This window comes from Cherax quadricarinatus, chromosome 39 (assembly GCF_038502225.1).
Source record: "Cherax quadricarinatus isolate ZL_2023a chromosome 39, ASM3850222v1, whole genome shotgun sequence".
NCBI classification, from domain to species: domain Eukaryota; kingdom Metazoa; phylum Arthropoda; class Malacostraca; order Decapoda; family Parastacidae; genus Cherax; species Cherax quadricarinatus.
The window spans coordinates 32,354,418-32,376,950 of record NC_091330.1 but is presented as its reverse complement, the minus strand read 5'-3'; the positions used below and the strand labels follow the sequence as shown (position 1 = coordinate 32,376,950).

Below are 22,533 nucleotides of genomic sequence, written 5' to 3'. Positions count from 1 at the left end.
TCCAATTTTGAGCTTCCATGCATCTTGCATAAGCATTTTACCTTTTATGGTAATTGGTGAGACGAGTCCTAGAGGATCAAAACATTGTGATACCTCTGAGAGTAAACTACGTTTAGTGAGTGTACTGCATGATTTATTGTTTATCTTTGTGAGACTCAAAGTATCTTCCTGTGTGTTCCAATTAAGTCCCAGCATATTGTTGCAATCAGGAATTTCAGTTTCAGGGAAATCTTCTTTGATAAGTTCCCTTAATTGCTTTGAATTTGTATTCCACATCCTTAGAGGCATATTTGCTTCTTTCATCTCCTTGTTAGCTTCTCTGTATAAGGATTTCAAATCCTCCTCTTTATTCACAGTACCTTGAAGATTGTCCACATAGAAACTTTTCTTTAAGATTTCTTTGAAGGGACTTTCAGATTTCTTCAAATGTGTATTTAGAGTAGCTTCTAGTAAGAATGGAGAGGATGTTGCACCAAATAATACTGATTTGAAACGATAAGTTTTCACAGGACTTTGAGGATCATGTGGATTTTCAGGCCACAAGAATCGAGTATAATCTCTATCTATTTCTTGTAGTCCTACTCTCAAGAAAGCTTTGGAAATATCAGCCGTGTAGGCATATGGGTTTGTGCGAAATTTCATAAGCACGTCTCCAAGCTTCTCAGTTAGTGAGGGTCCGGTCATCAGTCATTAAGACTTGCTACATCTTTATTTGCACGTGCGCTGCAATTATATACAACACGTAGTGGAGTGGTTTCAGAATCTTTTCTGACTCCATGGTGCGGGAGATAATGAGCGTTTGTCTTCAACTTATCTTCGACTATTTCCTCAATGAATTTATTGTCCAACTGTTCTTGTATGATATTATCATAGACAGTCAGTAGCTCTGGATTCTTCCTGAGCTCATGTATTTGTGCTTTCATCTGTCCGAAAGCCATGCGATAATTGCTAGGCAGATGTGGTGGATTTAATTTCCATGGTAACCTAACCCAATACTGTCCATCTTTATATTTGACAGTGTCCAAATATTGGTTGTAAGTCTGAGACTCTTGTGGGCTTGTTTTATTTACATCAATACCTATCGCATCTAAATCCCACAACTTATCAATTGGTTCATTCATTTCTTCCAGTAATGATAATTTTTGCTGTGGTACATGATCAGCGGTTATTCTCGTAACTAGTACATTTTCCACTGAATCAATATCAGCTTCTTTCCCACTTTGAGAGGGAATGGGACCACATATCATGTGGTCTCCTGCTGTTTTCAGCAAGTGAACATCATGTTTACTTATGTTACAAAAAAACGCGATTCTAAAAGCTTAGAGATCTCCAGTGAATACTAGAAAGGACTGCCCTTCTAGCATCCAGCCTGTTACTGGGTTTTCGTAACAAGTAGTCAGTATCCTTGTCCAATTATCCATTAAAATTCAGTATGGTTCAATAGTGCTTTAGGATTACAACTGGTAGGCTACTAACTAGAGAAATTAAAATTTAATAAATTTATTAAGTAGTAAGTTGTCTAGAGGTATATTATCAAATTAAATTAATTACAGCAATCAAAATAAAATCAATCTCTCGAGTTCAATATTATTGTGCTGAAAGCACATATCACATTTATAATTCTTAAGTACCGTCAGGTACATTAACATTTAATAAGATATTACAAATATGTACAAGTGTGTGTATGCGTGTAAGTGCTCTTAAGTAGTTAGCTATGTCTCAAGACTCGAATAAGACTTAAACAAGTGACTGACAAAGTCCTCAAATAAACTAACTTCTTGACCGACTGGCAACTCGAACAGTCTGCTTGAACAACAAAGAATGCTAAGCCCAATAGCAATGCAATATGCGACTGCGACACAATCAGGATCAAGGAGATAATATAACGACACTAAGTAGGGACCATCTGCAGATCCTCCACCAAAGTTACAAAACTCCCATAATACTGAATCTTCGTTCAGCATAGGTAAAACTGTGACTGTGACAATACACAGGAACCAGTACAAAATTAGGTCAGAAGCTATAGCTAAGGACCTGAGATACTCAGAGTGTCTATGTGACACACAACCTCAGTACAACGTCGAAAATCACAAAGTCTTTACAAGGTTCTGTGAACAAAGTTCTACAGAACTAACAAGAATAATGAGACAGACAATCTGTCCAACCAGCAAGCGAGTCTCGAGCAGACTGTCAGACAGACAAGCTGTCCAACCAGCAAGCGAGTCTCCAGCAGACTGTCAGACAGACAATCTGTCCAACCAGCAAGCGAGTCTCCAGCAGACTGTCAGACAGACAATCTGTCCAACCAGCAAGCGAGTCTCTAGCAGACTGTTCGGGTTGCCAGTCGGTCAAGAAGTTAGTCTATTTGAGGACTTTGTCAGTCACTTGTTTAAGTCTTATTCGAGTCTTGAGACATAGCTAACTACTTAAGAGCACTTACACGCATACACACACTTGTACATATTTGTAATATCTTATTAAATATTAATGTACCTGACGGTACTTAAGAATTATAAATGTGATATGTGCTTTCAGCATAATAATATTGAACTCGAGAGACTGATTTTATTTTGATTGCTGTGATTTAATTTAATTTGATAATATACCTCTAGACAACTTACTACTTAATAAATTTATTAAATTTTAATTTCTCTAGTTAGTAGCCTACCAGTTGTAATCCTAAAGCACTATTGAACCATACTGAATTTTAATGGATAATTGGACAAGGATACTGACTACTTGTTACGAAAACCCAGTAACAGGCTGGATGCTAGAAGGGCAGTCCTTTCTAGTATTCACTGGAGATCTCTAAGCTTTTAGAATCGCGTTTTTTGTAACAAATGGGGGCCTGTCCGGGATGCTCTTGATCCAAGGTGTTGGAGAAACTGTCCGGGAGGCTCTTGATCCAAGGTGTTGGAGAAACTGTCCGGGATGCTCTTGATCCAAGGTGTTGGAGAAATTGTCCAGTTTGACATACTAGTGAATCTATGATCAAACACTTTGAGTACTTTCCTAATCTGAAGACTTTGAGTTTAGTCTTGTACAACATACCAGGTGGATGTATGTACCTGACTGAGTCTCTTGATCCAAGGAGATGGAAATACTGTTTATGAGCTCTAGCTCTAAGACATCCAACACTAAAATTCCTATTAGGATTATAGTTTCCCATAATCACTCTCTCGTAGTACAATTATTTTCGTGATGTATGCTAAAGTGAAACAGTTAATTGATACTCTGACTTTGTCTGAGTTAAGTACATTAAAACTTCAGATGTGTTGGCAAGTAGCCAAGTATCTCGGTGTGACGTATAACAGGAATTACACCGCAGAAACTGTCAGAGCATTAATTAAAGATATATTGTTTCCTGCTCATACAAAGATGTCTGATTATGATTCAGATTCAGAAAGCCTAGTGTCACAATTAGGAAGCATGGCTCTATTTGAAGTTGAAGAAAGAGCAACTAGAGCAGAAGTGAGCCTAGTGTCTGAGCCTAGTGTAGCTCACTTCTCGCTCACGCCTTCCTATTTTATTTCCTCTCAGCGCAATTACTAGAGCTATGTCAAAGATTCATTATTATTATTATAATCAAGGGGGAAGCGCTAAACCCGGAGGATTATACAGCGCCTGGGGGGGGGGATGTGGAAGGCATTCAGGCTTAATTCGGGGAACTGGAGCACAGATCCAATTCCCTAAATCAAGAGCCCCTCACCAACATCAAGGAACCTTCCTTGAGGGGGTCAAAGATTCAACAACCATCCTTGTCTCCTGTTGAGTTAGTTGATGACGATGATTTGGGGTTGAATATGTTGTTTAGTGACGCTCTGCGCCCAGGATCATTAACACTGACTCCCCCCAGTCAACAACCTAGTCAAGACACAACTGACGTTAAATTTCTAACTCATGATGATTTAATCAAGGATCAGTTTGTTGATCAGTCATTGGAAAGACTGAGAGATATAGCAGTTACTGAGAGCGAAGCAAAGGATCTCGATAATTGTTACTATTATAGTAACGGTGTACTGATGGAGAAAAATACATGTAAGTTGTCAGCTGATAGTGTTTCCAACACAGTCAAGAATCTAGTAGTGTTACCAGTTACATTTCGTGAACAAGCCATTGATTTTGCTCACAATAGTCCCATAGGAGGACATTTGGGTGTCAAGAAGACACTCGGTAAACTGGCAAAACATTTTACTTGGCCAAAGATGAAGGAAACAGTAGCTGATCATGTGTGACGTTGCCACGTGTGTCAAGTGACAGGCAAGCCAGCGCACACACCTCCACCTGCGCCTCTCATTCCTATCACCGTGCATGGTGAACCATTCTCACGTCTTATTATTGATTGTGTTGGTCCTTTGCCTAGAACCAAACTAGGAAACCAATACTTATTTACTATTATGGACGCTGCAACACGCTATCCCAAAGCTATTCCTATGAGAAAAATTAATGCTCGTGCTATTGTGAGAGCGCTGATGAAATTTTTCTCCCAGGTTGGATTGCCACGAGAGATACAATCAGATCAGGGATCTAATTTCACTTCTAAGATCTTTCGAGAAGCATTATCCCACCTAGGAATAAAGTCTGTACTTTCAACCAGTTATCATCCACAGTCACAAGGTGCTCTAGAGAGATTTCATCAGACATTGAAGTCCATGATGAGAGCTTATTGTGAACATTTTTCTAGAGACTGGGATGAGGGTATACCTTTTCTTCTGTTCGCTATGAGAGAAAGTGAGCAAGAAAGTCTCGGATTTAGTCCGTTTGAACTAATATTCGGACACCAAGTGCGTGGTCCTCTCGCAGTGTTAAAAGACGTGTGGACAGGAAAATCAAATCCATCATTGAGTACTTCACCTTCATTAATGCAGCAACATTTGACAGCCGCTAGAGAGCTAGCTTTGAAAAACCTAGTTTCAGCCCAAGCTAGAATGAAGCAACATTATGACAAGCGTGCTGTCCCTCGTTCTTTTAAAGCAGGAGATAAGGTGATGGCTCGGAAATTAGTACCAGGTCATGCTCTACAAGCCAGGTATGATGGTCCCCTGGAAGTAGTGAAAAAGCTTAGCGACGTAAATTATTTGGTACGTACGCCTGGGAAAAAGAAATCTAATCATGTGTACCATGTTAACCAGCTTAAGGCATACTACGCTAGTCCTCTACATACTACTTCTATTCTTCCTAGGACAGAGGAAGAAAACGTCAGTCTACCTGACATCTCTAGAGGTATAGAGGTGCGTTTAGAAAATTCTGTGACTCTACAGTCACTAGACGATTTTCTTAGTAACCTTGGGATTGATAAAGCTGGTGATGTTAAAAACATGATTTTGCATTTCCCTGAATTGTTCGGTGATGTTCCTAAACGTTGTACTCTGGGTGTACATAATTTAAAAAAAAAAAATTTGTTACAAAAAACGCGATTCTAAAAGCTTAGAGATCTCCAGTGAATACTAGAAAGGACTGCCCTTCTAGCATCCAGCCTGTTACTGGGTTTTCGTAACAAGTAGTCAGTATCCTTGTCCAATTATCCATTAAAATTCAGCATGGTTCAATAGTGCTTTAGGATTACAACTGGTAGGCTACTAACTTATAGACTTAATAAATTTATTAAATTTTAATTTCTCTAGTTAGTAGCCTACCAGTTGTAATCCTAAAGCACTATTGAACCATACTGAATTTTAATGGATAATTGGACAAGGATACTGACTACTTGTTACGAAAACCCAGTAACAGGCTGGATGCTAGAAGGGCAGTCCTTTCTAGTATTCACTGGAGATCTCTAAGCTTTTAGAATCGCGTTTTTTGTAACAAATTTCTTGAGCACGTTCAGTAAGCGGGGCTTGATAATAGCCTCGTAAGAGATCTAAACGGCTGACAAACTGGGCTCCTGACACACGGTCAATAAGGTCGTCAATGCGAGGTAGAGGATAACCATCAGGCAAGGTGACAGAGTTCACTTTCCTGTAATCAGTGCACATCCTGAAACTACCGTCAGGTTTAGGCACTAAAATACAGGGAGATGCCCATGGACTTTTACTGCGCTCAATAAGTCCGTGAGATAACAGAAAATCAACCTCTTCTCTCAATGCTTTATGCTTCGTTGGACTCATCCTATATGGTGATTGCTTAATGGGTGATGCTCCCTGTACATCAACGTCATGTACACCGTCGAAAATCACAAAGTCTTTACAATGTTCTGTGAACAAAGTTCTACAGAACTAACAAGAATAATGAGACAGACAATCTGTCCAACCAGCAAGCGAGTCTCGAGCAGACTGTCAGACAGACAAGCTGTCCAACCAGCAAGCGAGTCTCCAGCAGACTGTCAGACAGACAATCTGTCCAACCAGCAAGCGAGTCTCCAGCAGACTGTCAGACAGACAATCTGTCCAACCAGCAAGCGAGTCTCTAGCAGACTGTTCGGGTTGCCAGTCGGTCAAGAAGTTAGTCTATTTGAGGACTTTGTCAGTCACTTGTTTAAGTCTTATTCGAGTCTTGAGACATAGCTAACTACTTAAGAGCACTTACACGCATACACACACTTGTACATATTTGTAATATCTTATTAAATATTAATGTACCTGACGGTACTTAAGAATTATAAATGTGATATGTGCTTTCAGCATAATAATATTGAACTCGAGAGATTGATTTTATTTTGATTGCTGTGATTTAATTTAATTTGATAATATACCTCTAGACAACTTACTACTTAATAAATTTATTAAATTTTAATTTCTCTAGTTAGTAGCCTACCAGTTGTAATCCTAAAGCACTGTTGAACCATACTGAATTTTAATGGATAATTGGACAAGGATACTGACTACTTGTTACGAAAACCCAGTAACAGGCTGGATGCTAGAAGGGCAGTCCTTTCTAGTATTCACTGGAGATCTCTAAGCTTTTAGAATCGCGTTTTTTGTAACAACTTACTATATTTTGCACAAAACAGTGATAATAATCACTTCCAATGATTAAATCAATTGGACTAATTGTGTCCGTCTGTATGTTCAGGACAGGCTAACTTGACCTTAGCTGCTTTCAGTGCTGCAACTGTTTCTTTTAATCCCTGGATCTGCACAGATTTAGGCAAATCATCTACTACCACAGCTTCTACTGTCTTTTTCCTGTTTCCTAGACCAACAGTGATTCTGGCTAGGTCATATGTCTGTTTACCAGAATTGTGGAAAAAACCAGCTATATCTAACTGTATTTTGGCATAGGGTTGTTTATTCAGTTTCTGCAACACTGATCTTCTTATGAAGGACCTTTGTGAGCCTTGATCAAATAGTGTTAGCACATTGGTTTTGTGTAATTTATTAGATAACTCAACTCGAGCTATCGGGAGAGCAGTTGCTTTAAACTTATCTCTCACATTTAATGCTGTTGCTTGTTGACTTCCTGATTCTGTGGAAGTCTGCTGCTGTTCAGCAAAAGTATTTGGGCATAATGCTGTATGATGCATACCCTTGCATTTAAAACACTTCTTCAGTGAGCATTTTCCTCCCAGCTGATGAACACGTTGTTTACGTGCCTCCATTGATGTGTATTGAATACAATACTGTGCCCAATGTGTTCCATCACAAAGTACACATTTTGGAGTACGTTTATGTATGACAGTTTGTTTACTGTCTGTTGTATTCACAACTTGATAAATGCCTATATGGGATTTCCCATTATGTGGTTTAGTGGGAGTAGGTATACTCTTTTTATACTGAGTTGAAGGTTTGTTATCCACTGGATTTGTGGATTTTTCATCTTGTCTCGTTGCTTGCATGCATGAAACAATTGTTTGTAAACCATTGCTAATTTCCTCACAAGTGAAATAGCGTTTATTGAACATAATATTTAATCGTTCAATAGTTTGTGGTGACAGCTTATCTTGTACAATACCACTGATAAACCAATCACATTGTCTTAGGTCATATTTAGCACCTAGAGATCTGAGACTATTGTCTAATGTAATTCTAAATGCCTGTAAGTCTGAATAACAATGTTTGGGTGGCTTCAAGCTTGATATTAAGACTGCATGTCTAACTCTAGCCTTGTCAGCATCGAAGTAATTGTCTGCTAAGACACGTAAGGCTATTTGATAATTACCTTTAACCACCAGAAATGACTTAATCAGTTCATAGGGTTCTCCCTTCACAAGACATTTAAGGTAATTGAACTTAGCAATCTCATCCATGTCAGTTCGTGAATTTACTATGGATTGAAAACCACTAATGAATTCTTCATAATTATGACCTTGGAAAATAGGTAATGACAATGTAGGTAAGCTTGGTAATGGGACACTTGTTGTTGTTACAGGTGTAACAGGTGTTTGCCCACTAGTTATAGTAGGTCTCTGTGACAGAGTTTTACGGCAGATAGCCTGTACTCCTGTCCACCTTAATTGTTGATCACTAAAAGTATCCAAAACATTTTTAATTTCATCCTCAGATGGATCTGATTCAAGAAATTTATTTTCATAATGTGTATAGTCTGAATTAATTATTTCCAGACGCTGTGTAAATAATTCAAACTTGATCTCAAGATCATCAAAATCTATGTTTGTATCTTGAGTTAATCCTATACAGACTGAAATTAGATTTTCTAATTGTGTAATCTTAGTCTGTAAAGACTGAAACTGAGTTTTCAAACAAGCCATTTTAATGGTATACTGAAAATTCCAGCACCACACTTAGAGTGTTTAAAAAACACTGTACTGCTATAAACAGCTGAGTTTTTGTTATGCTTAAGTCAGCAATAATCGAGTCAGACACTACTGACCCACTAAGCTTAACCTCAGGGTCAATGACCATGAAGGTTACACCGTACATGTGTCTGGTGTTTATGGCTTAGAGTTTACGGTGTCAGCCTGACCATGATGATTAATCGTAAATAACGATGTTATACACTTCATTCACTATACACTATAAATGTCACTGTATAACTGTAATCACACGTGAATATTACTTACACATATATAAATTTCACTGTTAATATATATTTGAAAGTTTACACTTTATATATAAGTTCCTTTAATATAACAGGTAAATCTATAAGAAACAAACTTTAACACAATCTTGTCTCTTAATTTCTGTCTATAAACATTATAAACACTGTGTATATATATACACTCAGACAAACAACATCACTTGGGTTGCTGTTGTATTAATCAGCATTTTCTCGAGATTGGAGCAGTTGATGGAGGGTGCAGGATACCATCCCCCGTCTTCTTGTTGGGTGAGTCACCCAGCTCCCGTTTTCGTTGGGTGAACGCTGGGTGAGCGCCCGTTTTCTTTTGGCTGCCCATTCTCTGTGATTGAGTCTGGAGGGACTCATTTATACTGATTTATATTGTAAAACACTAGTTTTACAGCTTTTTTCGAAGGACCTTGGCTCATAGGTTATTTGTACACTGTAGTACAACATATTTGGACCACAGTGTGGTCTTTATCCGGTTCGAGCACGACCAAAACTCTGTTGAGATTTTTGGCCTTACCTGCCGCGTTTATTATAACTATATATAATGAACACTTAGCTGATAAATGACAGCAAATCGTCTACACAGCCGCCCCTGCAGACGAGGTCTAGAAGCTGTCGAAACCATCACAACAGTGGGCTGTCAAGAGATACAATTTGTAAGTATAAATTACCCCTAGGGGGTGTTATGTCAGCATATTTCATTCGATGATGGCTGACGAAATACTTACTTGTTTGGACTCAAAAGTCCACACCTTACTGCCGATTATAGGTTGATTACAAACTCCTTGTGACTCAAGAATTGCGCAATCCCCCGATCTACAAGAAATTCGTAACATACCTTGCTCTTTGTAACGTGAGCTATGGTGTTCTCAACACCTTCGACAGATATCGGTGACTTGATAGAAGCTGAAGTGTCCTTGGATGTCCACGTCTTCCATTGTCTAGGAAACGCACACTGGTACACTATGTTCCACAAGATTTCTCTTTATTGTTCACAATGTATCACAAGAGAAGCTGATCACACTTCTCTGAAGTGTTTGTGTTAGAGACACTTTGCTCACACTAACGCACAGATCTCCTGGCGTCAGTGTCACTCTACCTAGAGTCAAAGATAGTCTGCCAGACGCTACAGCTCCATGCCGTCACTGCCCCAGCACAAAAAAAAAAAAACGCTGACCTAGTACCTTGCATCCTTGTCACCTCCTCGATGAAGCAAAGCAGAATGTTTGTTTCTTGCTGTCTTAATCATAAACAACAATGTACACTATCTTTACTATGGTAATAAAGTGGGAGCAGGATTTTCCTTAATTGTCCTGCTAAGTAAGAGATGTACTGTCTCTTACAAAAATACACGTTGCAACACCGCTGCAAGGAGCAGAGGTCATTTGACTACGTGGCATAGCATCTGTGATCAATTACTCACTCTAGCAGTAAACAAGACGCTCGCCCCTTCTGAGTGGTCCCTCAGGGCTGAAAGGGCTGAAGGGGGCTGAAGGGGGCTGATACCCCCCTCCTGGAGAAAATTTCTCCACATTTTAGTTACCATTTTGTTACCATTTTGTCCTAGGCACATGTGTGTGTGTGTGTTTGTGTGTGTGTGTGTTTGTGTGTGTGTGTGTGTTTGTGTGTGTGTGTGTTTGTGTGTGTGTGTGTTTGTGTGTGTGTGTGTTTGTGTGTGTGTGTGTGTGTGTGTGTGTGTGTGTGTGTTTGTGTGTGTGTGTGTGTGTGTGTGTGTGTGTGTGTGTGTTTGTGTGTGTGTGTGTTTGTGTGTGTGTGTTTGTGTGTGTGTGTGTGTGTGTGTGTGTGTGTGTGTTTGTGTGTGTGTGTGTACTCACCTATTTGTGGTTGGAGGGGTCGAGTCCTAGCTCCTGGCCCCGCCTCTTCACCGGTTGCTACTAGGCCCTCTCTCTCCCCGCTCCATGAGCTTTATCAAACCTCGTCTTAAAACTGTGTATGGTTCCTGCCTCCACTACGTCATTTTCTAGGCTATTCCACTGCCTTACAACTCTATGACTGAAGAAATACTTCCTACTATCTCTCCGACTCATTTGTGTCTTCAACTTCCAATTGTGGCCTCTTGTTTCTGTGTCCCCTCCCTGGAACATCCTGTCCTTGTCCACCTTGTCTATTCCAGGCAGTATTTTATATGTCGTTATCATGTCTCCCCTGACCCTCCTGTCCTCCAGTGTCGTCAGGCCGACTTCCCTTAATCTTTCTTCATAGGACATTCCCCTGAGCTCTGGAACTAACCTTGTCGTGTGTGTGTGTGTGTGTGTGTGAGTACTCACCTATTTGTGGTTGCAGGGGTTGATTCACAGCTCCTGGCCCCGCCTCTTCGCTGATTGCTACTAGGTCCTCTCTCTCTCTGCCCCATGAGCTCTATCATACCTCGCCTTAAAACTATGTATGGTTCCTGCCTCCACCACTTCACTTTCTAGGCTATTCCATGGCCTGACTACTCTATGACTGAAGAAATACTTCCTAACATCCCTTTGATTCATCTGAGTCTTCAACTTCCAATTGTGACCTCTTGTGTCTGTGTCCCATCTCTGGAACATCCCGTCTTTGTCCACCTCGTCTATTCCGCGCAGTATTTTATATGTCGTTATCATGTCTCCCCTGACCCTCCTGGCCTCCAGTGTCGTCAGGCCGATTTCCCTCAACCTTTCTTCATAAGACAATCCCCGTAGCTCTGGGACTAGTCTTGTTGCAAACCTTTGCACTTTCTCTAATTTCTTGACGTGCTTGACTAGGTATGGATTCCAAACTGGTGCTGCATACTCCAGTATGGGCCTGACGTAGATGGTATACAGAGTCTTAAACGAATCCTTACTGAGGTATCGGAACGCTATCCGTAGGTTTGCCAGGCGCCCGTATGCTGCAGCAGTTATCTGATTGATGTGCGCCTCAGGAGATATACTCGGTGTTATACTCACCCCGAGATCTTTTTCCTTGAGTGAGGTTTGCAGTCTTTGGCCATCTAAACTATATTGTGTCTGCGGTCTTCTTTGCCCTTCCCCAATCTTCATGACTTTGCATTTGGCAGGGTTAAATTCAAGGAGCCAGTTGCTGGACCAGGCTTGTAGCCTGTCCAGGTCTCTTTGTAGTCCTGCCTGATCCTCGTCCGATTCGATTCTTCTCATTAACTTCACATCATCTGCAAACAAGGACACTTCTGAGTCTATCCCTTCCGTTATGTCGTTCACGTATACCAAGAACAGCACAGGTCCTAGGACTGACCCCTGTGGAACCCCGCTTGTCACAGGCGCCCACTCTGACATCTCGTCGCGTACCATGACTCGTTGTTGCCTCCCTGTCAGATATTCTCTGATCCATTGCAGTGCCTTTCCTGTTATGTGTGCCTGGTCCTCTAGCTTTTGCAGTAACCTCTTGTGAGGAACTGTGTCGAAGGCCTTCTTGCAGTCCAAAAATACGCAGTCGATCCACCCCTCTCTCTCTTGTCTTACTTCTGTCACCTTGTCATAAAACTCTAGTAGGTTTGTGACACAGGATTTTCCTTCCCTGAAACCGTGCTGGTTGTCAATTATACACTTGTTTCTTTGCAGGTGCCCCACCACTCTCCTCCTGATGATCTTCTCCATGACCTTGCATACTATACACGTTAGTGATACAGGTCTGTAGTTTAGTGCCTCATGTCTGTCTCCCTTTTTAAAAATTGGGACTACATTTGCCATTTTCCATACCTCAGGGAGTTGCCCAGTTTCAAATGATGTGTTGAAGATCTTTGTTAATGGCTCACACAATATCTCTGCTCCCTCTTTAAGGACCCATGGAGAGATGTTGTCTGGTCCCACCGCCTTTGAGGTGTCAAGTTCGCATAGCAGCTTCTTCACCTCCTCCTTGGTTATATGTACCTCATCCAGCACTTGCTGGTGTGCCCCCCCTGTTCTGATTTCTTGGAGTCCTACTGGTTTCCACTGTAAATACCTCTTTAAATCTTGTGTTGAGCTCCTGACATACCTCTCGGTCGTTTCTTGTGAATTCCCCATCACCCTTCCTCAGTCTGATTACCTGGTCCTTGACTGTTGTTTTCCTCCTGATGTGGCTGTACAACAGCTTCGGGTCAGTCTTTACTTTTGATGCTATATCATTTTCATATTGTCTCTGAGCCTCCCTTCTTATCTGTGCATATTCGTTTCTGGCTCTTCGGCTGATTTCTTTATTTTCCTGAGTTCTCTGTCTTCTGTACCTTTTCCATTCTCTAGTACACCTAGTTTTTGCCTCCCTACACCTTTGGGTGAACCAAGGACTCGTTCTGTTCTTCCCATTATTTCTGTTTCCCTTGGGAACAAACCTCTCCTCTGCCTCCTTGCATTTTGTTGCTACATAGTCCATCATTTCTTGTACTGGTTTTCCTGTCAGTTCCCTCTCCCACTGAATGTCTTGAAGGAAGTTCCTCATGCCTGAGTAGTTCCTCCTTTTGTAGTTTGGTTTTTCCCAGCCTATTCCTGCTACTCTCTCCACTTGGAGCTCAACTATGTAGTCGAAGCAAAGAACCACATGATCACTAGCTCCCAGGGGCCTTTCATACATGATAGCCTCGATGTCCGAACTACTCATGGTGAATACAAGGTCCAGCCTTGCTGGTTCATCCTCTCCTCTCTCTCTGGTAGTGTCTCTAACATGTTGATGCATGAGGTTCTCCAGTACCACATCCATCATCTTGGCTCTCTATGTTTCGGGACCCCCATGGGGCTCCAGGTTTTCCCAGTCAATCTCCTTGTGATTGAAATCACCCATAACTAGTAACTTTGCTCCCCCCATGTGTGCTCTCCTGGCCACCTCGGCTAGTGTGTCGATCATTGCTCTGTTGCTCTCATCGTATTCTTCTCTTGGCCTCCTGCAGTTCTGTGGTGGGTTGTACATTACTGCAATTATCACCTGATGTCCCTCAGACTGGATTGTTCCTACTAAGTAGTCCCTTTCGCCCATGCCATCCATTCCTTCCATTTTCTCAAAACCCCACTGGTTTTTAATGAGCAGTGCAACTCCTCCTCCCCCTCTCCTCCCTCTGTCTTTCCTGAGGATTTGATATCCGGATGGAAAGATTGAATCTGTTATTATTCTGGTGAGTTTTGTTTCTGTGAGTGCTATTATGTCTGGGGATGTCTCTTTGATTCTTTCGTGCCACTCCTCATACTTGTTTGTTATTCCATCTGCATTTGTATACCACACCTTCAACTTCTTTTCTGAGACTTTGGTCTGCGAAGTATATTGGGGTTGGGGAAGTGGGATTCCTGGTAAGGAACTATGGGTTGTTGCTGTGGGGATGAAGTTTGTAATGTAGTGGGTGGGGGCATTGGATGTGGCATGGGTGTTTTGATTTAGAGTGTTTGGTTGCACTGGGGTTGACCTGGTTGGGAGGCTTCTATAGAAAGTTGTGAGGGAGGCTGTATTTGATCTTCTTCCTGGGTCTGGGATCTCCTGTCTGTCTTCTCCATCCCCTCTCTTTCCTCCTTTCGCTTTTGTACCATCTCTCTCAGTTTCTTCCTTTCTTCTTGTGTTCTGTCGCGGTCGAGATACACCTTTCTGTATGCCGCCATGTCCCTTAATCGTGCTTTCTCCTGCAGGATCCTGGTCCGAGTCGCTTCTGCCTTGAAGGTCACTCTCACTGGCCGGGTTCTTTTTTTTACAAACCCCCCTATTCTCCGAAAATTTTCCAGCTGGGTCATATCGTCTTCTCCTATTGCTTTCATGATGCTTTCAATTGCTTTTTTTCCCCTTGTTTTCTTGCTTCATATGTTTCCCCTTCGACTTCCTGGAGCCCATACACAAGGACTGACCTCACCCTTTCATTCTCCCACTGCATATCCCTGTGTATCCCCTCATTTAATTTGGTTTCCTCCACTGCAGCTTTCCTTTCATCAGTTTCACTGGCTAATGTACTTGGGCTCAGTGGCCTGTCATTTTCCCTTCTCGGCTTTCCTTGGGCTCTGTTGTTGTCTGTTAGGGCCTCCACATAAAGCTTAGCTCTTTCATTTGCTACAGTCTCCTCTGATAGAGCTTCTCCATGCAGTTGTGCCCCTTCTTTCCCTACAGTCCCCTTATTTGTGGCTGAGGTAGCAGTCTCTGTTGTCAATCCCAAAATGTTCTTTAGTTCTTTAGGCTGTTTCAGATTTTTCAATTCCTCTTCTAAACTCTGTATCCTAGCTTCTGCTGCTTTGACATGCACCTCCCACTTCCTGCTTTCCATATCTATCCTCTCTTCCATTCTCATGCTAAGTTCTAGTTTCTTTTTCGCATTCATGATCCCTTTTTATGAGCTCTGCTGCCCAATCTTCCTTTGCATTTTCCTCCTCCTGTCCCTTGGTTTTTCTTGTTGCTCTCTGGCAACCCATTTTTGCTTTATCCTGATTGCCTCAGAGTGGGAAACGTATTAGTTCTGTATGTTAGATTAGTAGTGTGTATGTCAGAGTGTGGGGGGGGAAGTAGTGGAGGAACTGTGGCTATGTGGGAGCTGAGTGGGGAAGGGTGGGGAGGGTTTAGGGTGAACGGGGGAGGGGAGGGTGATCGACGGAGGGGAGGGATCAGGGAAAGTAGTGAGATGTCGGTGGTGAGGGGGGAGTGTATGTGTGTCTGGATATGTGTGTGTGTGTGTGTGTGTGTGTGTGTGTGTGTGTGTGTGTGTGTGTGTGTGTGTGTGTGTGTGTGTGTGTGTGTGTGTGTGTGTGTGTAATTTTGTGTGTAATTGTGTGTGGAATTATGTGTGGGTTTATTATGTACTGAAAGGTAGGTGGCTTGTGCGTTTAAGGTAAGTCTCAGTGGTCCTTGGCTGCCCACATCTTCTTGTGACCTGACCCCTAACCTCCTGGGACTTACCGGCACTTACTTACAGTGTGTGTGTGTGTGTGTGTGTGTGTGTGTGTGTGTGTGTGTGTGTGTGTGTGTGTGTGTGTGTGTGTGTGTGTGTGTGTGTGTGTATGTGGGTGTGTGTATGTGGGTGTGTGTGTGTGTGTGTGTGTGTGTGTGTGTGTGTGTGTGTGTGTATGTGTTTGTGTGTGTGTATGTGTGTGTGTGTGTGTGTGTGTGTGTGTGTGTTTGTGTATGTGTGTGTGTGTGTGTGTGTACTCACCTATTTGCACTCACCTATTTGTGGTTGCAGGGGTCGAGTCCTAGCTCCTGGCCCCGCCTCTTCACCGGTTGCTACTAGGCCCTCTCTCTCCCCGCTCCATGAGCTTTATCAAACCTCGTCTTAAAACTGTGTATGGTTCCTGCCTCCACTACGTCATTTTCTAGGCTATTCCACTGCCTTACAACTCTATGACTGAAGAAATACTTCCTACTATCTCTCTGACTCATTTGTGTCTTCAACTTCCAATTGTGGCCTCTTGTTTCTGTGTCCCCTCCCTGGAACATCCTGTCTTTGTCCACCTTGTCTATTCCACGCAGTATTTTATATGTCGTTATCATGTCTCCCCTGACCCTCCTGTCCTCCAGTGTCGTCAGGCCGATTTCCCTTAATCTTTCTTCATAGGACATTCCCCTTAGCTCTGGAACTAACCTTGTCGCAAACCTTTGTACTTTCTCTAGTTTCTTGACGTGCTTTATCAAGTGCGGGTTCCAAACAGGTGCTGCATACTCCAGTATGGGCCTGACATACACGGTGTACAGTGTCTTGAATGATTCCTTACTAAGGTATCGGAATGCTGTTCTCAGGTTTGCCAGGCGCCCATATGCTGCAGCAGTTATCTGATTGATGTGTGCTTCCGGAGACATGCTCGGTGTTATACTCACCCCAAGATCTTTCTCCTTGAGTGAGGTTTGCAGTCTTTGGCCACCTAGCCTATACTCTGTCTGTGCCCTTCCCCTATCTTCATGACTTTGCATTTGGCAGGATTAAATTCGAGAAGCCATTTGCTGGACCAGGTGGCCAGTCTGTCCAGGTCTCTTTGAAGTCCTGCCTGGTCCTCATCAGATTTAAGTGTGTGTGTGTGTGTGTGTGTGTGTGTGTGTGTGTGTGTGTGTGTGTGTGTGTGTGTGTGTGTGTGTGTGTGTGTGTGTGTGTGTGTGTGTAATTATGTGTCGAATTATGTGTGGGTTTATTATGTGTCTGAAAAGTAGGTGGCTTGTGCCGATTTCCCTCAACCTTTCTACATAGGACATTTCCCTTAGCTCTGGAACTAACCTTGTCGCAAACCTTTGCACTTTCTCTAATTTCTTGACGTGCTGGATCAAGTGTGGGTTCCAAACAGGTGCTGCATACTCCAGTATGGGCCTGACGTGAACGGTGTACAGTGTCTTGCAAGATTCCCTACTTAGGTATCGGAATGCTAATCTCAGGTTTGCCAGGCGCCCATATGTTGCAGCAGTTATCTGGTTGATGTGTGCTTCCGGAGACGTGTTCGGTGTTATACTCACGCCAAGATCTTTCTCCTTGAGCGAGGTTTGCAGTAGTTGGAGACCTAGCCCATACTCTGTCTGCGTTCTTCTTTGCCCTTCTCCGATCTTCATGACTTTGCATTTGGCAGGGTTGAATTCGACAAGCCAGTTGCTGCACCACGTGTCCAGCCTGTCCAGGTCACTTTGAAGGCCTGCCTGATCCTCATCTGGTTTAATTCACCTCATTAACTTCACATCATCTGCGAACAGGGACACCCCTGAGTCTATCCCTTCCATCATTTCATTCACATATACCAAAAATAAAATTGGTCCTAGGACCGACCCCTGTGGGACCCCGCTCGTCACAGGTGCCCACTGTGATACCTCATCATGTACCATGACTCGTTGTTGCCTCCCTGTCAGGTATTCTCTGATCCATTGCAGTGCCCTTCCCGTTATACGCACCTGATCCTCTAGTTTTTGCATTAATCTCTTGTGAGGAACTGTGTCGAAGACCTTCTTGCAGTCTAAGAAGATGCAATCAACCAACCCCTCTCTCTCGTCTCTTACTTCTGTTACTTTATCATAAAACTCCAGAAGGTTTGTGACACAGGATTTGCCTTCCATGAAACCGTGCTGGTTGTCATTTATACTTTTGTTTCGTTCCAGGTGCTCCACCACTCTCCTCCTGATAATCTACTCCATGACTTTACATACTATACACGTCAGTGACACGGGTCTGTAGTTTGGCACCTCTTTTCTGTCTCCTTTCTTAAAAATGGGAACTACATTTGCCGTCTTCCATACCTCAGGTAGTTGCCCAGTTTCAAGGGATGTGTTGAAGATTGTGGTTAATGGGACGCACAGCATTCCCTCTCTAAGGACCCACGGGGAGATGTTGTCCGGTTTCATTGCCTTTGAGGTATCAAGGTCACTTAGCAGCTTCTTCACCTCCTCCCCAGTTGTGTGTATATCATCCAGTACTTGTTGGTGTATTCCCTGTTGGTGTCCCCCTCTGTCCTGTCTTCCCAGAGTCCTTCCTGTCTGCACTGTGAATACTTCCTTAAACATCTTGTTGAGCTCCTCACATAGATCTTGATCGTTTTGTGTGAGTTCCCCACCCTTTTTCCTCAGCCTGATCACCTGGTCTTTGACTGTTGTCTTTCTCCTAATGTGGCTATACAGCAGTTTCGGGTCAGACTTGACTTTTGATGCTATGTCGTTTTCATACTGTCTCTGGGCCTCCCCCCTTATCTGTGCATGCTCGTTTCTGGTTCTTCGATTGATCTCCTTATTTTCCAGCGTCCTTTGCCTTCTCTACCCCTTCCATTCTCTAATGCACTTAGTTTTGCCTCCCAACACCTTTGGGTAAACCAAGGACTCACTTTGGTCTTCCCATTAATTCTGTTGCCCTTGGGAACAAACCTTTCCTCTGCCTCCTTGCATTTTGTTGTTACATATTCCATTATTTCATTTACTGACTTTCCTACCAGTTCTCTGTCCTACTGAACTTCCCGCAGGAAGTTTCTCATACCTGTTTAGTCACCCCCTTTTATAGTTTGGCTTTTCCCAATCTACTCCTGTTACCCTCTCCACTTGCAGCTCTACTATGTAATCAAAACTCAGAACCACGTGATCGCTAGCTCCAAGGGGCCTCTTACATGTGATGTCCTCAATGTCTGAACTGCTCAGGGTGAACACAAGGTCAAGTCTTCCTGGTTCATCCTCCCCTCTCTCTCTGGTAGTGTCCCTGACGTGTTGATGCATGAGGTTTTCCAGTACCACATCCATCATCTTGGCTCTCCATGTGTCAGGACCCCCGTGAGGCTCCAGGTTTTCCCATAACCAGTAACTTTGCTCTGCACGATTGAGCTCTTCGTGCCACCTCAGCCAGTGTGTCCACCATCGCTCTGTTGTTCTCTTCATATTCCTCTCTTGGCCTCCTGCAGTTCTGTGGTGGGTTATACATCACTGCAATGACTACCTTATGTTCCCCAGACTGAATTGTAGCTACTATATAGTCCCTTTCTCCCATCTCGTCCATGCCTTCCATTTCCTCAAAACCCCATCGGTTTTTTTATGAGTAGTGCAAACCCTTCCTCCCCCTCTGCTCCTTCTGTCTTTCCTCAGGATCTGATATCCCGGTGAGAAGACTGTGTTATTGTCTCAGTGAGTTTCGTTTCTGTGACTGCTATAATGTCTGGGGACTTCTCATTGATTCTTTCATGCCACTCCTCGTATTTATCTGTTAATCCATCTGCATTCGTGTACCACACCTTCAACTTCTTATCTGTCACGGTGGTCCTGGGAAAATATTGGGGTTGGGGGAGTAGGAGCCCTGGAGGGGGCATATGGGGATTTGCAGTGAGGGTGGGATTTGTGTTGGGGTGGGTGAGGGCAGAGTGCCCTTGGAGAGCTGCTGTAGGGTGGAGTTTGTGGTGTGCGGGGGTGGGGGGAGAGGGAACAGTGTATGGGTTTTGGCTTAGATTGTTCAGTTGCAGTGGGGTTGTCGCAGTTTGGGTGGGGTTTTTGATGGGGGGTGGGGGCAGAGTGCCCATAGGGGGCTGCTGTAGGGGTAAGGTTTGTGATATGGGGGGTGGGGGCAGAGGGAAAAGTGTGTGGGTTTTGGTTTAGATTGGTCAGTTGCTTTGGGGTTGTCATGGTTGGAGTCCTTCTGCAGTGTTTCTGTACGGTGTGTTTGCCCTTCCACATGAGTCTGGGTTCTGCTCATCTTCATTGCATCTCGTTCCTCCTTTCATCTTTGCACCCTCTCTCTCAGTATCATTCTTTCTCCTTGTGTTCTGTCGCGATCGAGGTACACACTCTGGTACTCTGATTTGGCCCTCAGTCGTGCTTGCTCCTGCAGGATCCTGGTTCAAGTTAATTCTGCCTTGAAAACTACTGTGACTGGCTGGTTCCTTCCACTCGCAAACCACCCAATTCTCTGAAAATTTGTCTCATGGGTCATGTCTCCCTCACCTATTGCTTTCATGATACCTTTAATTGCTTTCTTCTCCTCCCCGTTTCTTTAATCGTAGGTTTTCCCTTCGACTTCTTGGAGCCCATAGACAAACACTGACCTCTCTCTCTCTTCCTCTCACTGTGTCTCCCTTTGTATCCTCTGAGGTGTTTTAGTTCCTTCCATCGAAACGTTTCTGCCTTCAGTCCCTGCCCTTGCTGCAGCCCCTATGCTCAGTGGACTGTCTTTCCTGCTCACCTGTTCCTTGCCATTGCAGTTGTCTGTTGGAGTCTCTGCAGGTGTCATAGCTCTTTCATTGCCTACAGGTCTCTCAATTGTGCACGTCTTTCCCTGGATCCCTACAGTCCCCTTGTCTGTGACTGGTATAGATGTTCTTGATGTCATGTCTGTACTGTCATTTGTCTCTCTAATCTGTTTCAGGTTTCTTAGTTCCTCATTTAAGCACTTTATCTTATCTTCTGCTGCTAAGACTTGTAGTCCTCACTTCCTGCTCTCCTCAGCTATCCTCTCCTTCATTCTCCTGCCAAGCTCTGCTAGCTTCCTCCCCCACTCTTCCTCCATTTTTTGAGCTCTAATTCCCAATCTTTCCTCCCAGGTACTTCTCTCCCGGGTTTGTCCGTGAGAGAGAGAGAGAGAGAGAGAGAGAGAGAGAGAGAGAGAGAGAGAGAGAGAGAGAGAGAGAGAGAGAGAGAGAGAGTGAGTGTGCAACACTAACCTTGGAAACAGTAACCATGATAAGTACACTGAGTGTTCAGGGAGGAGAGTCGAGTGGTACAGTTTCCATCTTCTTCACACTGAGCGTAGATACACATCTCGTAGTTATCCTGAAGTAAGTAACATCAAGTGTTAGTTCAAACATTCCTTAAAAACAAGTGTTATTTAAAGATTCTTTAAGAACAAGTGTTATTTAAAGATTCTTTAAGAACAAGTGCTACTTAAAGATTCTTTAAAAAAAGTGCTATTTTAAAAATTCCTTAAGCACAAGTGCTATTTAAAGATTCCTTAAGGTTTACTATACAAATAGTAGGAGTCTAAGAAATAAGATAGATGAGCTAAGATTACTTGCAAGTGTAGGTAATATAAATATTATTGGTATAACGGAGACCTGGTTCAACCTGAAAGATAAGAGAAATGCCTTCTGAATGCAACATAAAGGGTTATAAACTATTCCACACTGATAGGGTCAACAGGAAGGGTGACGGAGTGGCGATGTATGTCAGAGATTATTTAAATTGTTGTCTTAGACATAATATAAGATTAGAAACATCGAACACAGAGTCTGTTTGGCTTCAGTTTCTCGGGGGTCATGACAAATTAATTTTGGGTGTGATTTATAGGCCCCCAAACCTTGATAGGGAGTGTAGTAAGCTGTTATGGGACGAAATTCATAAGGCATCTAGATATGAAAATCTTCTATTAATGGGAGATTTTAACTTTAGACAAATTGATTTGAACAATGTGACAGGAAATCTGGAGTCTAGTGACTTTCTTGATACGGTTCAGGATTGATTTTTAGAACAGTTTGTGACAGAACCAGCTAGGGGAAATAGTCTATTTGACTTGGTTCTTGCCAACAAAGAATCACTAATTAATAATCTTGAGGTTAATGATGAGCTTGGGGAAAGTGATCACAAATCACTTAGTTTCAATCTATCATAGAATTACCCAGATAACTGCAATCAAATCTCTGTCCCAGACTTTCGCTTGGCCGACTTCATGGGACTGAAAAATTCCCTGGGTGGGCTAAATTGAGATAACCTGACTATGGGTCAGGTAGGTGATCTTGACTACCAATATGACGTTTTTCAGAGCATAGTTCTAGCTACCCAGACAACTTTTGTTCCGAGTAGGGAAATTAGATCAAACAAAAATTATCCCAAATAGATGAACAATAGATTAAAACATCTCATTTGTCAAAAGAGAGGCATTTTTAGGAGTATCAAAAAGGGGATGGGCAGTTAAGAAATCAATATACTCAAATAAAAAGAGAAATAAAAAAAAAAGGATTAAGAAAAGCAAAAAGGGATTATGAGGCTAAGGTCGCCAGGGATTCAAAGGCTAACCCAAAAGGGTTCTTTCAGGTATACAGAAGTAAGATTAGGGACAAGACTGGCCCACTTAAGAGTAACTCTGGTCAGATCACTGACAGTGATAAGGATATGTGTGAAATTCTCAATATCAACTTCCTCTCAGTTTTGACCCAGGAAAATACTAGCGATATTCCTGAAATAATAGATTATGTAGAA

The 22,533-nt window shown here is 42.7% G+C and overlaps 1 protein-coding gene across 3 annotated transcripts in view; it reads right to left on the bottom strand.

Moving 5' to 3' along the window:
* Positions 1-21,118, bottom strand: part of LOC128696230 (insulin receptor-like) — a 442,718-nt gene extending 421,600 nt beyond the window's left edge. For all 3 annotated transcript variants that reach the window (XM_070092553.1, XM_070092554.1, XM_070092555.1), the window contains exon 1: positions 21,003-21,118. In XM_070092553.1, coding sequence (XP_069948654.1) covers positions 21,003-21,099 — 97 coding nt within the window. In that variant the 5' untranslated portion in view covers positions 21,100-21,118. The remainder of the gene's footprint in view (positions 1-21,002) is intronic.
* Between the last annotated feature and the right edge of the window lie 1,415 nt (positions 21,119-22,533).